The sequence below is a fragment of the Stegastes partitus genome, unplaced genomic scaffold (genome assembly GCF_000690725.1).
Source record: "Stegastes partitus isolate 25-593 unplaced genomic scaffold, Stegastes_partitus-1.0.2 Scaffold1625, whole genome shotgun sequence".
NCBI classification, from domain to species: Eukaryota; Metazoa; Chordata; class Actinopteri; family Pomacentridae; genus Stegastes; species Stegastes partitus.
Genome location: NW_007579356.1, coordinates 113,551 through 129,289, shown reverse-complemented (window position 1 = coordinate 129,289; position 15,739 = coordinate 113,551). Strand labels below are relative to the sequence as shown.

Here is a 15,739-nt window from a genome sequence, read left to right as displayed (position 1 = left end):
GGATGGATTCAGGTCTGAACTCTGGCTGGGCCGCTCCAACATCTTCATAATGTGTTCTGCTAACCATCTCCTTACATTTTGGCTGCATGTCTCACATCACTGTCTTGCTGGAAGCTCCAAGGAGCAGTGTTTGTGCAGACTGCCTGGTGTTCTCCTCCACAATCTCAATGTGCTCCTCCTTTCTCATGATGCTGTTTACTCCGACCCGGCTGCCTGGCTGGTCCATCAGCTGATAAACAGGCCCAAAGCATCACATTTTCACCACCACGTTTGATCGTGGGAATGCTGTTCTTCAAGATGAACGCTTCTCATTTCTCGTGCCAAATGAAAGCCACGACTCTGTGTCCAAACAACTCTGTTTTCACCTTATCTGATCACAGAAAATAGCATCAAAGCTTTCTTTTTTCTTTTCATGAAGACCGGCCTTGTTCTGTGTCTGCTGGAGTGTTTTACTGAGATGCTGCTACCAGAGCTGTTCATCAGGGTTGGCCTTTAGTGTGGATCCTCACATTCTTCTTGGTCTCTTCATTTCTTGTGTGAGTTACTTTTATTTTCTTTCACACTTGGATATGACGTTATAGTTCTTCCCTGTGTTTGTGAGCTCTCTCTCAGTGCTGCGACCCAACAGTGAGCTCCCCAATCTCTAATCTAAAAGAAAACATGGTGCACCTTATCAGGACCATATGGAGTGGCATACAAGCTGCATTTTCTCAAAAGTTGGCAACAATTACTGAATAATTTTGGACATGTTTTTATTTTTTGTTTGTTCTTTTTGGGTTTTTTTTTTTTAAGGGAAAGCATAAAAATAAGTGGAAATAGTTAAAATTCCTCATGAACATCTCTAACATAATGTCCTACTTGCTTTTGTCACTTGTTTATGTCATTTCCTGCCATAAGATCATCACTATAAATGAATGGTAGCCACTGTATGACTAATTTGGGGGATTAACTGTATGTTTAGTGGGATAATGCAGTTTTAGCAGCTTCACGCTAAAGTGTCTAAATTAACTTTAAAGTCCCTCCAACTCATGCATGTGTATCAAAATTGCATATTTAGAGTTTTTGCCCACTAAAACAATTCTTTCCTGCTTTAAAATGGTTTAGACGCAACTCCACAGCGGATCTATGAAGTCGACCCATGTGCTGCAGCTTAGAGCACACCAGCTCACTTATGCCTCAGACAGGGAAGTCGGCACAGCTTAATTAAACTAAAGATTAGGTTAACATTAAGGACAACATAAAAGAATTATGGTAACGCTAAACAAAAAGAAGAGTTTATAGAGCTTAATTCTTACATGTAATGCTAAAAAACAAAAACAAAAACTCAAAAAACATGTTGAGATAATAATAAATGTTATTTTTACTTGCAAAATTGAGTTGGTGTCACTTAAAACAGCTGCTGAACTTTCACTTAAACATTGAGTCAGTGTCACTTATAAATTTCCGATGTGATCAGTTTCATCTTTTTGAAGTCAATTAACTTATTGGGTTTCATAGCGTGTGAAACCCCAATGTCGGAATTTGTGTCATTGCAGTTTCAACTCAGCCACGGTGTTATTTTGCTCATCACGTGTCTTCAGGCCTACTAAAAACACCTTCATGTGGACATGCCATGAAGGTAAATAAAAAAAGCATTTCCCAGCAGACTAACTGATGCTTGGCCTTTTGACCGTGGCTCCATTTGGAAATGTAATGGCAGGAGTCATTCATGTGTGAAATTTTAACCCGTGTTGAACCTCCGGCATCACTTTTGGCAGCGCCAGTCGATTTCATTTCCTAGAGAGGACATGTGTGCGCATCAGTCACCTTTCATTTCACTGAAATGAGTTACAGCTGAGCTCAGCGGTCCCTCCAATTTTGCCGATAACTCTTAACACGGTTCAAGTCTTCTCTTTCTGCCTTTTCCCGGCTATGAGTGCACACACTTGGTGCCTCCTTAATGCCAAACACTACACGTGAGTGATTAAGGACATGCTCTAGAGAAAAAAAAAAAAAGATTGCAGTCAGATTCTTTGCTCCAGCTAATCAAAATAAGCAAACACAGACCTAATAAGCTGGGGAATCCACCATGTCGTAAAACATTCGGTGCCAAAACTCATTAACTATCATATTTGTTTTGCGGTACGCACCGACTACGCTGCTCTTGCCTTAAATTCATACATGTAGCCGAAGCAACCACTCCACAGATGGTACGCTCAATAACGTGTAGTGCCTGCCAAAAAAAAAAAAAAAAAAAAAGCCCTGTTTAAATTGTTTATTTTTGAAGTTGTTTTCTGTAGGTGATGACTCCTCTCAACATAAAACAAAAAGTTACAAAATTGTCTATGTAATCAAAATCATGTGTAAGAGACTTCATAAAAAACAAACATGAACACATACATACACATACAGAAGTGAAAGTAACATAAAATTGGCAAACTATTGACCCTGTGAAACTCAGCATTGGGTGCATGCAACCTGACAGTAACTGTAGAATATCTACAAAAAAGTCCAATTAAAGAATGATAGCATCTAACAACTTCAGAACACCAACAACTCCTGCACATGACATCGTGTGCAACCGGCGAGCACTGTTGGGTGGGGCACACCAGATTCCCGACTCTTTTTTTTGTTTTGTGAAAGTCGTGTAAAAGGTTCACAGTGTGACAACAGCAGGATCCCCATCAAACAGTTTCAAGCAAGACTGTATATTTGGAACATACAAAATAAATTTTATTATCCATTCTCTTCATGTCTACATCTTATTAGAATTTCTAGACAATGGCATTGTCAAAGAACACACCCAAATTAATTCTAATAATCCTGACAGGTGCAACAATACATTTCTGTCAAGTCCAGGTGTCAAAATATAACTGAATGTGAAAAGCAATTTAAATCTTCTTTCTTTGTTATATTCAACATAAAAAGGGGGGGAGCCATGGCCCTGGGCCGCAGTGAGAGCTAGGCAGGACATGGCCATGAGCACACAGAAACACAGGTGAGGAAGTGGCTTTAGGGCTGGGCCCCGGTGGCTGCAGGGACTTGTGTTGCCAGAGTGTTGGGGGCAGAGATGACGGGTGATCCAGCAATGTTAGCCAGTGGCTGTGAGGAGGACATTGAGGTGATGCCTGAGAGAGAGACAGGAGGAGGCTCGTTAATCATCTGTATTTACGTGTCGTCGCAATCTAAAATTAGACACGGAACTTTCTCTGCAGCTATTTTCAGATGTTCAATCTGAAGGAAGGTCTCGAATTTACAGCAAAAAAAAAAAAAAAGGCAAATTACACACAGAACTTGTTATTTCACACAATCTGACTTGTACATTGATTTATTTCCAAAAGCCAAACGTCAGACAGTGCAATCTTCTGTCACAAAAATGGTGTTCTACACAACTAACTGCATTCTCAATTTTTTTTTCTGCTGGGTTGTTTGCAATAAATCACAAATCAACATGTCTATGCCACGCATTTACCTTCACGACTATCGCTCCTTTTTAAGTTAATTCAGTTTAAAAAGTCCCGTAGGTGCAATTCAAAGACACGTAGAGCAGAACGGTAAACAGCTGTACAGTAGCATCAGCAGCCAAGTGGTGGTTAAAGTAGGATAAAACTAAATTTAAAAAATAGAATATGCCGAGATAAAAAAAATAAAGAGTGTAATAGACGTAAATGTATGTGTGGTGCTAAAATGGTGTATGGATTAGCAGCATGGTTAAATAACAGAACATTTAGATTAGGTTTTATTAGCCAACCAGTTTCATAAATTAGATGGCAGGCTGGTAACCGCGGAAAACAAGCTACAAATATGTTGTAAAAGGGTTGTAATTTAACCTATTTTCTTAATCAAATGTATACACCGAGCTTCCAAAGAGTGTGTCAACCAAAGCATTTTTGTTCTAAACCTCACCACATAGTTTGAACCTAAACGAGTGGAAATGAAGCTTAAATCTAATGATGACGGCCTGTGTGGACATGAAACCATCTCTGGGGTGAAAGTTGCCTCCGTCGTCCTCTCCGACACTCTTTCTACAGACTTTGCAGCTCTTTTAAACACATTTTTTATTATGTCACATTTGAGAATGTGTGGTTATTTTAAGATGTGTTTACATTTCTTTCAAGACTTAGTTGAGAATGCAGTTTGGCTGTACAGGAATTTTTGGGTGACAGCGTTGGGACACTGAGAAGAAGATCACATACCGGCCATCATACTCGAGGAGCTGACTGGAGTGGAGCTGGCAGCCATCCCTCCAGGAGTGGCCCCCCTTCCCTGATCTTTAACGATGGGAACTGAGAACAGAATGGAACGTGAGCACCTCACACAGCGAATCAATCAACCAACATTTACACATTCAACTTTGGCATGACACTACAATAAAAGGCAAACGTACAGAAGTAGGGATGATCCATGGCCTCTCTGGCCGTGAGGCGGGCTTGATGGTCGTAGCGCAGCAGTTTGTCCAGGAAGTCTAGAGCCTCTGTGCTGACTAGGTGCTGGTTCTCGCTGTGCACAAACCTCTCCCACCTTTTACGGGAATGTCTACGGGAGGAAACAAAAAGAGCAGTCGTGTCGAGTGTTGATGTGAGTTATCTGCTTGCTAAAACCTTGGCCAGTGATTCTTCACTGAGGAGGTCAAACAGCGACGATGTGTTTACCTTCCCAGAATGTCATTGAACCGTGGATCCAATTCAATGTTGTACTTGTCGATGTAGTCGTACAGGTCCTCTGTGCCGAGCACTTTTGCAATTCGCACAAGCTGCAAGTTAAACAAAAAAAAAAAAAGGAACATTATTCAACATGTAAAAGACAATTAAGCATTTGATTAATCATTGTGTGTGTACATAGAGTAGAGATCAACTGGGATGTTATTTTAGTAGAACTGATACCGATGATCGCAATCAAGGACACTGATAACTGTTATAATATATACCTTTCTTTATTTATGTTTTTAGACTTTTTAAACTTTATCCTGTAGTATAGACTGGCTATTATTTGTGGGTTGTAAATTGCTACACAGACAGGTAACCATAAATTGAGAGAGATGAAGTGGCACATTTTTAAATGAATTTATTTGATCAGAAATTAGTTATAAAAAAAATAAAATAAAGGAGGAAAACTGAACAGATGGTGAACATCATATACAGCAATAGGCCATGTTAATAACCCATTGATTCCTAACAAAGCAGTAGTAGTAGTAGTAGTAGTAGTGTGGGATCCATAGCAGTAAACATTTTTTTTACCTTAACAATGTGGATGTTTCACGGTATATGCTTGCAGTTTGAGAACATGTTTTCAGATTTAGGTGAAGCTGTAGACATTCCTCAGCTCACAATAACTGCTAACCATCATTTGCAAAATCAACATTATCCCACTATTGTTAGGGAAGCCGAATTTAATATATATATTGCTTTGATTACAAGAGACGTTGCCTCATCGGACAAACAAAGTTTAGTTTTATGTTCGGCGTCATTAAAAAACAGATTAGAACACGATTTGTTCGATTTCCAGAGAAGTAATTGTTGAGTAATAATTCGATCACTGAGCAGAAGCCCACATGGAAACAACTGGAACTGCTGCGTGGTCCATGTTCTAGTTTGGCTCTGGTTTCTGGATGGCACAGACTCACTATAAGCTCCAACACCAACAAAACTCTAATTATCTGGCTTCGTTAGTTTTTTAGACCAATGTAGAAAACATGCAGGTAAGGTAAGCAAGATTTCCATTTAAAGTTTGTCTCATATTAGTGGAAATTATCAGCTGACCGTGGCGCATTAAAACCAGGACGGTATCGTGTAATTTTTGAAATCTCATGTTTATATTTTGAGGTTATTAGTTCTGAATCAGAACCTCTATAATCTGTAATAAATGCTACCGGTGTGTAAGAACAATCACTGTCAATAAACAATCAACACCTGATTTTTTTTTTTTATTCTGTTACTCATCTTGTAATTACAGCTTTTGAAAATAAATCAAGCAAGCTTAATTAATTTTGGCCATTTTAACAAGCTACCGCTGAAAAACTGCACTTTTTTCTGGCGCGTTGCCCGTCAACAGGTGGTCGGAGATCAAAACTGAACAAACGAGCAAATGATGAAAGCTAAACTTAACGAGATTCAATAAAGGCTCCGAAAGGATTTGAGTACGATAAGAGGATTTGGTTCTTCGTTCCGATTTGATAAAACACTATCAGTTCTGCTGTAAACAGGGGAAAAAAGCCCAAAACACGACCGACACCACGAAGAAGAAGCTGCTTCCACTGGACCAGTCTTACATTTTCCTTGTGCCCACTTTGTTTTACATTCAGTACACCTAACCGAGAGGAAAGTGAATAATAAATAAGGCCTCGATAGATGACTTTTAGAAAGACGGGAAAATCCCCTGAGGACTAGAGGAGTTGTAATGTGTCGGACGAGAATGTGTGTAAAACAAAAATACCACACGTTGTTGAAAAGGAAAAAAAAAATCAAGACTCAATTTTGGGAATTTATGAGACTGAATTAAAAAGTCTAAATTCTTCGTACCTGATCGTAGTTGTCATGACCGTGAAAGAAAGGTTCCTTCCTGAAGATCATGCTGGCGAGCATGCAACCCAAACTCCACATGTCCAAGCTGTAGTCATACATCTATGGAGAGGAGGGAAAAGGCTTGAACTGGCTAATTCACTCCTTTATATTTAAAAAAAAAAAAACAGCACGTATACTTGCAGGCCTGTACATGTGTATGGGAGGTTTACCTGGTAGTCTACCAGCAGTTCAGGTCCTTTGAAGTACCTGGATGCCACTCTCACGTTGTATTCTTGGTTTGGGTGGTAGAATTCTGCCAAACCCCAGTCGATTAAACGGAGCTGCAAGTTGAGCAACAGAAATTGCAATGAGCCGCCAGCCGGTGTGAAAGACAAAGACGTGATGAGGATGTGTGTGATTCGTTACCTTTCTGTGTTCGTGGTCGATCATTACATTGTGTGGCTTGACATCTCTGTGCATAATCCCCATACTGTGGCAGTAATCCAGAGCCTAGGATGAAAAAAAAAAACAATGTATACACAGGTAGGATAGGACTTTATGCAGACAACAATAATAAAATTGGTTCTTTACCTTTAAGATTTCGTACATGTAGAACCGTATGTCAAAGTCAGACAGAGTTTGATACAATTGCTGTTAAAAAAAAAACAACAATTATTAGGCGTTAAAAGACAAGTTTTGATGATAGTAAATTCAAAATGACAATAAAAGCACCAATCATTACCTTGAAGTCTGTGTTGTTCACATGTTCAAAGACCAGAGCAGGGGTTCGGGACTGGAAAGAAATAAAAGAAAAATGATTACGCATGAAAGAATTGTACATATGTAAGTCTGAGACAGAAAAAAGAAAAGGAGAATAAAGTTACCACAGGATCCTTGACGATATCTAACAGTGAGATGATATTTGGGCCACCCCTCAGATTCTCCAGGATCTTTATTTCTCTCTTGATTTTCTTTTTCTTGACGGGCTGAGAACAGAGAAAGTCTCATGATTCCACCTGAAATCTCCACTGAAGAACAAACCTAATCAGTAGATTGTCTCCGTACCTTCAGTATTTTGACGACGACTTTTTCATTGTTTGTGATGTTTATGGCTTCGAACACTTCACTATATTTGCCTCTGCCTAGTTTTCTGACTAGCTGATAGTCGTCTTGGTTCCTGAAAAAAACAAAACAACACACAAATGCCTCGGTTAACAATGCTGAGATGGATTACACAAGCAAGGAAAACAAAGCAAATACAACTAAAGCTTACCCCCATTCAACGACATGGGACTCATAGTCCCAGTATTCCCGAGGTCTCTGTGTGTTTACATCGGGGTAAACTCGAGAACGGCTTGGAACAGGGCCAGACATATTCTACACAAGATCTTCTCTAAATCTCCTAAAACAAGATAGAAAAAGAAAAAATACACAATGAAAAATCAGCATTGCCTTAAATTAGAACGGCACAAATTCACAGGACTGACAGAGAAAGTAGCACCTAAGATTTGGGTTCTCATTTATTGGGCTTAAGAACGAATCAAAACAATAGAAGGCTGTAATTGAGGATAGTTGTTGTGCAGTGCATCGGGGACACAGTTTGATAAATTCATGTCATCCTCCTTGTGTGACGGTCACGCTCTCGCTGGCATCTCATGTGGCAACGCTCCATCACATGTTTTAGATCTATTAGAGCGAATATTGAATTGTGCTTGAGTATAAAAAAATGTGATCAAAAATCTGGTTTACCACTGCAACTAATAATCAATAACTATTTTGATTATCCTTTTCAGTGATTTTGTAGGAATAAAACTCAAAATTCTCAGATTTTGGCTTGTTAAATTTAAATATTTCCTGTCTTGGTTAATCCTCTATGACAGTAAACTGATTATCTTTGGATTGTGGACAAAGCAAGACATTTGTGAAACACTGATTGACACTTAATCAACATTTTCTGAGCCCAACAACTCATTGATTAATCAAGAAAATAATCAACAAATGAATGGATGTTAAAAAATAATTGTTAGTTGTGGCACTAATTGCAATAGCAGTCAGTAAAAAAATCACATTTTCTCCTAAATCCTTAGCTTTACTAATTAGACATTAGATGTGATATTAAGTAAAGTATTAAGATGTAAGATGGCACATTACCTGGGAGGTCTCCTCCAGGATAAAGGTGATTGATGAACTGGAACAGGAGTGGCTGAGATGCCTTTGTGGTAAAAAAGCTAAATGTGCACACAGACATACAACCTGCAGTTAGATTTTAATGCAGTTGTTCAATATGCAGACAATCTTACACAAAAATTAAAACAAAATTGAATGAAAGTTTCAAAAGAAAACGCATGTATTCCACATGTGCTACAAAAATAGCATCATGCTTACAAAAAAATACACAAAACAGACAAATAGACTGAACTTCAAACTATTTGTGTCCACTGTGTTTAAATATGGAGGCTTATGAAATGGAGAAACCTGGATGTTAAATGGGGGCATCCAACCAGTCTAATCAGGAGGTACAGGATTCAATACAGTCATCACTGGGGGCTACAGCACGGCAGTATCTCCTGGTGAAAAGGGCACAAAGTAGGTTGATTAAAATCAATAGTGTCAATTAAGCAAGCATGAACAAACTGTGTGATCCGAGCGCACGTCAAGCGATACAGCAAACGTTAGCGAGGCTGTGTGGGATTAATGTATACGTGAAAAGCATCCAATCAACAAATGGCCTCTCTGGTAGGAGACAGTCGTTTAGTTACGGCCAGTTTGCCCGCTTAATACTTTGATGAAAAGCTGAGTGTACGCACAAACCCAGTGTGGCCCAAGGCCTGCAGTGGAGCTAACAGCTAGCTAGCTAGCTATCAAGCGAACCGGGCAGCTGGCTAGTTAGCATTAGCTCGTCAACAGCAGAGTGAAAAGCCGGCTGGAAAGTCACAACTAGCTGTCGACCACATTACGGGTCTGTGACGGACGGAAGCAGACAGCCCGCGTCGAAATAGTCAAACCACCATTCTAGCCGCCGTTGCTAATGTACCACTCAACAAGAAGCTTCGAAAAAAATATATTTCCTAAAGCTAAAAAGTGCTAAGCTAGCAAGCTAGGGGAGTGAATAGCCTGCTGGCTGGCGAGGCAACTGGCTGACAACGCCTTGGAAAAACATCCTAGAAACACTGGGATCGGGCTGCGGGACGGCACCGAAGGTTGTGCGACTTGTTCTCGGCTTTTTCTCACATGTAAATGACTCGGCGGTGGCTCCAAACCAACGACGATGTGCGATTAAATAACACGATTACCTCTCAGCGTTGTTGGGACGTCAATATGGCGATGCTCGAGATCAAGAGCTTAGTGCGAACAGCCTTCCCCGCAGAGGGCGCTCTGCTTTTTCTCTTTCAGAGGGGAGATTGGAGCTCCATCTGCCACCAACAGGTCTGACTCGAACAGAAACTTCTATGTGCGAGTGTCTGGGGGGTGTTTTCTGTCACAACTGCTTTAGCTTTTGTTTTTAAAAGAATGTGTGTCAGATGTAGCCCAGAGCAGCAACAACATGCACACTTCACCACCACATGCCCTGAGCTTGTTGCTGGCTTTAGTAAATCAAATCAAACTTATTCATAAAGCATGTTTAAAACAATCTGAGGTGACCAAAGTAACAGGGGACGACAAATATATGTGCATAAATCGCAAGACAGCAAACATAATAAAAGTTTAATTGCAAAAAAACAAGACAAACATCACAACAACTTGTAAGATCAGCTCAAAAAATGACATCGATAGAAAATACTCAAATCTTTAGACCATTAAGGGTATTTGAAAGCCATTAAAAAACATGTAGATCTTCAGATTTTCCTTAAAAAAGTGTTATTGGAGAAAGATAATTAACCAGCCTCCATCATTAAGAAGCTTAATGCCAGAGAAGTTCTAAAACGCACAAAGAAAACAAACTTAAAATCAGATCCTATCACTTCTTTTTAACATTAGGAGATAAGTATTTGTTGTCCCGACACACGGCGTCTCTATAACAGAATGGATGTCATGACAAAAACAAAATATGCATCAGGAATCTTTACTGGGATCACAGACCAGAAATCTCAAGTCGGCAGAGTTACTGAAGTTGTCGATGCTGCTTGTGGAGCGTTGTTTCGCTCTTTCTCGCGGTCTCAGTGAAGTTGAGACATTTTAGGGGGCAGGATCATGCTGTGGGACCATCAGAGCTATTCAAAGCAATTTATTAGATCACTTGTGGACATTTAGAGGTCCTGGTTAACTGACATGCCAGCATCCAGTTCTCGTCTTGTCATCTTGAATAAAGCTACATTTTAAGGTGGAATTTTAAAGCTGCTGTGTCCTTTAAAGTCCCACCAGACCACCAAGCTATGGAAAGAATTTGTCATCAGTTATGCAGAATTTGCTTAATTCAACCCTTTTCTAAACATGACAAGAGAAATTAGATCTCTAAGAGAGGACCATTTGCATGCTATTTGGTGTAACAGGTAGCTGGTACAGGTGTGATGCTTTTCATTTTACGGTGTCGGTTAGGAGTCTTGCAGCAGACGAGACAGAAGGTACACAGAGTTACAGTCATTTAACTTTAATCAATTTAAAGCAAAGCTATTTAGGCAGATTTCAATTTGGTATTTGAGGGTGGCACTTTTTCCAGCACAGAGTTGATCAGTCTGTCAAATTTCTGAGCAGGTTCATGGTGTAGGGATGAAGATTTGGTGTCAGCAGCTCTAACTGGCTGGTTCTGCTCATTGTGCTGTTGGAAGGACTTGAAACCTGAAATATTTCGGCAGTTACCCCCTTTTATTTAGTTCAAGTCATGCATTTGAGCACATTTATTAAAAAAAACGAAACAAAACGGATGCTTCACAATCAGCAACCAGCAGTTTGAAGACAGTAGACATACAAAAACATGTTTATATCATTAAAGGAGTACAGGAGGCGCATGCATGAGGTAGCAAATCAAATGGTTTAAGATACGATAAGATAAGATCAGCCTTTATTTATCTCACAGTGGAGAAATTCACATTGTTGTTAGCAGCATTAAACACAGAGATGCACACATACGAGACAGAAAAATGTCATTTCATAATAATCGTATCAGAAACCAATTTAAGACCAACGTTCAGCGGGTGTGTTTGTAAAAGGGCCGTTGTTAGTTAAGTTATCGAGGGGCTGCACTGGATAAATGGACAATAGTGAAACAGTGACAAAAAACAATCTTCTGCATTATTTAAAAGGCTTCTTCAGCCACAGAAAAGCCACTCGGATCATTTTCCCGAAGTAACAAACAACCTGTAATCAACACATAATAGAGGGAAACCCTAATCGTGAGCTGGGATGTTAGGAACGGTTGTTTTCATACTGAGCTGAAATGAATGGACCTGTGTCAGCTTCTCAGAAGCTCTCATTGTCTGCACGCAAGTCGCGCACCGTTCAACAAACAGAAATAGCCTTTGAGTGCAACTCAATCTGATACGTCCTGTCAGAATCTGTAATTAAGGGCCGGCTAAAGGGTTAAAAGCAGGATAAAGTTGCGGTACATAAAGACTGAGGTGCACAGGTCCTGACCAGCAGTGGACACAGCAACGGCAGCAACGTCAACAATGGAGACGTAAGTTTATTTGTCTTATTGAAATGCATTTTATTTTCTAGCAGCAAATGAAATAACACAATAATATTGCATTTCTCACTAGAAAGGTGTGATTTTATTTGTTTCAGCTTCGTGTGGTGTCTTCTGCTGCTTCCATTTGGAAATATGGTGACAACAGCTCCGATCAGAGGTAAACCAGAGAATACATCATCTCATGTCGTTTTGAACTTTCTCAGTTTTGTGCAAAAAATTCAAGATTGATTAAATACTCCAGCTGGGATTACACTCTCTGTCATTGTTTCTTTTAAAGCCCAAAGAGAAAATGTGTTAAACTTCCTAAACGGTGAGATCCATGATCATTTATCAGTTCGTTTTACGTCGTTTAGTGTTTGCTAAACAGTGCCGCACTGAAATAACTCGTTTATTACTGTTGTTGCAGATGCACTCGGCGCAGCCACAGAAAAGACCGTACCTGCAAATATCACAGGTCTGTGATTGAAAATGTGACACACAAGGTGGCATTACTTTAAAAACAGGAAGCTCTGGTCGCTCGCTAGATCCTCATAATAGCACTTTTGGTTCCCCAGAACAACTGATGGCAAAAGAGAACAGAAACGGTCGTTGTGTTGCTTTAATCTTCAAAGTCTTCTGTGATGAACCTTTTCTGCTTTATCTGATCGTTGAAACCACCTCAGTGACTCTCGACGTTCGTTTTCTCGTATCTGCAGCATCTAGAAACCCTCCAAGCAGACCTGTGAACGAGCCTGATTCTGAAGGTACATTTTCGTGTTGTTGTTCACGGGAAAGGTCATGAAGAGTACACAGCAGTCGAGTGGGTTCTAAATGTTTTGGTTATTATATATGTAGTGAACTAATTAACGCGTCACTTTGATTTCCAAATTCTCGTTACATGTGGCATTCCCTCACTTAAAAAAACACAAACTTCATTCACAGATTTGTCAGAGGCAACATCTACAGAGGTTGTTTACACCACCGATGCATTTCCAGGTGGGTGAGCTTTAGATCTCGTGCAAACATATTCCACTGGATGCAAACAGAACAAGCATATCTCGTTATATTTCAGAACCTGGAGTACCTAATGAGGACAGAGGTGTGTAGATCTAACATGTGTTGATGTGAATATCATGACTCTTCCCAGATGTATCGAAATACCGCGACAGTGACGAGACGGCGGTTCCTGAAGCTGCAGAAAAAGAAAAAGCTCCGTCCAGGAAGACGGCAGGAGGTGGCGGAGATGACGTCCTGAGCCGAGACCGCGTTCAACAGCCAGCGAGCAGAGATCTGGCGAGCGAGGAAGGAACGATGGTGGACGAAAACACGTCCAGCGTCGACAAAGTGCCTGACGTTGCCGGTCGACTCTTCCGTTCACCAGCAGGAAGAGTTGACAGGATGATGCTGTATGTAGATAGTGTGGAGGAGAACGCCGGCAGACTGACTGTAGCAGGAAGCAGCAAACACACAGACTATGATGGTAAGATCTGCATCACAGGAAACAAAACACTTCCAGGAATGATGCTGCTGCTGCTGCTCTGTGATTAATCTTCATGTTCCCACAGAAACCAGAGAATATATGAGCTCTGAAATTCATCCAATTGGTAAGATGTTTCTTCTACTGGTGAATAATTTAAATACAGAGTTTTGTTATCAATGCTTTCTATAAAGATCATTTCTCATATATTCTTTTTCTCCTCCGTGCCTCAGCGCCTCCACAGCAGAGACCCTGCAGCTCGCCCGCCAAGAGCAGAACCAGCTGATGGTCCGGAGGTCCGTCTCGTTTCCATTTCAGTCAAACAAATGTTTTCTGCATGTCCTAAAATTTGTCACACTCCAATTACAAGAAGAATGCAGGAGTGACAGGATGCATGTTTAACAATTGTTTTTTCGGTTTTTTTTTTTTTTTATTTTTTCCAGATTGTATTTCTTCCTGGTAATGAGTCAGGAGCCGCCATCTGTTGACTCATCCGAGGCAGTCGGGCTGCTTCCACATTCAGATGCTTCTGGGACTTTTTCCTCCTAATTTAGATTTTTTCTTGTAACCCGATCATGTGAACACATATGAGAAATAAAGAGTTTTTTTTTTTTTGTGTGACAATTCTGTGCACTCAGCGTGTAAAGCTTGGTATGAGGACATCTCAGAAAATTAAAAAAAAAGAGCACATGCAAGTATTATTTGTGATTTGTGTTTAAAATGTAGTTTAATTTAGATTTATTTAAATACAAATACATACTTTAAGATACATTTTACAAACAAAACGAGAGTGCGACGGTAAATAAAACAATCAGTTTGATGGAAAATACACACAGATACAGCAGATAAATGGGAAAGCATTTGATATTATCTGACTCGACTTTATAAACTTAATTACAGACAATTTCATTTCCTAAAGTGCCGAAGCTCACTGTACACATCTGACTGGACTCCATGTAACTCCTACAAAACAAAATCAAAGCGGTTCATCATTGCAACGCAAATAAAACATGACATTAAAAAGTCTACTGAGGCTGATTTTGGGCCTATTTTACCTGATAGGGAGACTCTGTGACCTCTGTTGCCATTTTCTTGGACATTGTTGATGGCAGATTTCTTTTACTTGCTAAAAAGGAAGTGTCTGATTAGTGCCCACTTTCCATCATTGTATTGGTAAATTAGCAGCAACAAACACAAAACTCTGCTCACCATCGTGAGATTCCCTCCTCCTCCTCCGATGGTGAGTTGCGATGCAGAACACAGAGATGGTGATGAGGATGGTCAGAATAATATCAGAGGCGAGGATGCCCAGTACGGAGCCCATGTTTATCATGTAGCATGAACCGCAATCTGTGGGGAGAGAAAAAAAAACCACACAAAAGTGAAATAATCCAGCATGAGACAGGAGCTAAAGGTCTAGACGAGCTGCATACCTTGCTGCCCTTCTGCTGATCCTGCAAGACAAAGAGTTGATGATAAATTGAGAGCGTTCCCGTGTTCGTTTACAGTTGAACCGCTGTTACATTAGTTCGAAACACTCACCGAACACTGAACCCACAATACAGAGAGACATCTTCTCGGTGTTGGTTTCTGGCCGAGGAGGATATAAAAAGCCTTCTGCTCTTCTTGTTGTCGCACCCATAAACAAGAAGTCAGAGGTGGGAGGGCTCTCAGATGAACAACTGTCCACGGTCTGTGTAGTCAGCGGTGGGCGTCCACTAAGAGAAGAGGAAGCTGGTGTTTCTGTTTCTTTCGTGCCACCTTCATGTGACGGCTGCTGGTGTTGTACAAAAAGAAAACATTGCGCGCTGTACATTTGATCAACAGGCCTTGTTTTGTTTTTTGACTGTTTTAGCAGTTAAATTAAATGAGATCTTCCAAGTTAGGCCGAGATAAGAGCCTTAAAAGGTCAGCTTAGTTACACCTGCAGTTTCTGCCGAAACGAGTGTGATTGTATCTTGAAATAAAGCGTTTCCTCCTGACCTGTGGCTTTGTGCAGGCGGTTGGCCACAGTCAACTTCACTGTTGCCTAGTGTCACAGCCATCCTCTAACCACAGGTTTATCTCTAATCGGGTTACGCTGTCAGCGAAACGAAAGCACACCGTCGCTGCTTTTGTTGAACAGACTGTTGTATCAAATACAGATAACAAGATAATTCAACTGTTCAGATGATGAAT

The 15,739-nt window shown here is 40.3% G+C and overlaps 2 protein-coding genes across 4 annotated transcripts; both read right to left on the bottom strand.

Moving 5' to 3' along the window:
* Positions 1-2,239: 2,239 nt before the first annotated feature.
* On the bottom strand, positions 2,240-9,844 carry LOC103371668 (casein kinase II subunit alpha-like). Of its 2 annotated transcripts, none has more exons than XM_008301066.1 (15): positions 9,773-9,844; positions 8,955-9,046; positions 8,631-8,707; positions 7,753-7,881; positions 7,545-7,656; positions 7,364-7,465; positions 7,222-7,272; positions 7,071-7,130; positions 6,906-6,989; positions 6,710-6,820; positions 6,498-6,599; positions 4,632-4,732; positions 4,367-4,515; positions 4,176-4,265; positions 2,240-3,107 (listed from the first exon to the last, which is right to left on the bottom strand). In XM_008301066.1, exons 4-15 carry the CDS (start codon positions 7,851-7,853, stop codon positions 2,992-2,994), a joined length of 1,179 nt encoding a protein of 392 aa, XP_008299288.1. In that variant the 5' UTR covers positions 7,854-7,881; positions 8,631-8,707; positions 8,955-9,046; positions 9,773-9,844; the 3' UTR covers positions 2,240-2,991. The 2 variants fall into 2 exon arrangements, with proteins under 2 accessions (XP_008299288.1, XP_008299289.1); XM_008301067.1 differs by having other exon boundaries at positions 9,711-9,791.
* Positions 9,845-14,318: 4,474 nt separating this feature from the next.
* Positions 14,319-15,712, bottom strand: tyrobp (transmembrane immune signaling adaptor TYROBP). 2 transcript variants are annotated; one of them, XM_008301063.1, is made up of 5 exons: positions 15,104-15,712; positions 14,995-15,015; positions 14,771-14,911; positions 14,617-14,684; positions 14,319-14,524 (listed from the first exon to the last, which is right to left on the bottom strand). In XM_008301063.1, exons 1-5 carry the CDS (start codon positions 15,375-15,377, stop codon positions 14,468-14,470), a joined length of 561 nt encoding a protein of 186 aa, XP_008299285.1. In that variant the 5' UTR covers positions 15,378-15,712; the 3' UTR covers positions 14,319-14,467. The 2 variants fall into 2 exon arrangements, with proteins under 2 accessions (XP_008299285.1, XP_008299284.1); XM_008301062.1 differs by having other exon boundaries at positions 14,617-14,687; positions 15,104-15,699.
* Positions 15,713-15,739: the final 27 nt, after the last annotated feature.

Coding starts and splice junctions, on each gene's coding strand:
- LOC103371668 (XM_008301066.1), bottom strand. CDS start 7,853: ATGTCTGGCCCTGTTCCAAGCCGTTCTCGAGTTTACCCCGATGTAAAC. Junction 7,273..7,363: donor ATATCGTCAAGGATCCTGTG/GTAACTTTATTC, acceptor ATTTCTTTCCAG/TCCCGAACCCCTGCTCTGGT. Junction 6,990..7,070: donor ACATGTACGAAATCTTAAAG/GTAAAGAACCAA, acceptor TTTTCATCCTAG/GCTCTGGATTACTGCCACAG.
- tyrobp (XM_008301062.1), bottom strand. CDS start 15,377: ATGTACAGCGCGCAATGTTTTCTTTTTGTACAACACCAGCAGCCGTCA. Junction 15,016..15,103: donor TATTGTGGGTTCAGTGTTCG/GTGAGTGTTTCG, acceptor TTTGTCTTGCAG/GATCAGCAGAAGGGCAGCAA. Junction 14,688..14,770: donor GAGGAGGGAATCTCACGATG/GTGAGCAGAGTT, acceptor CTTCCTTTTTAG/CAAGTAAAAGAAATCTGCCA.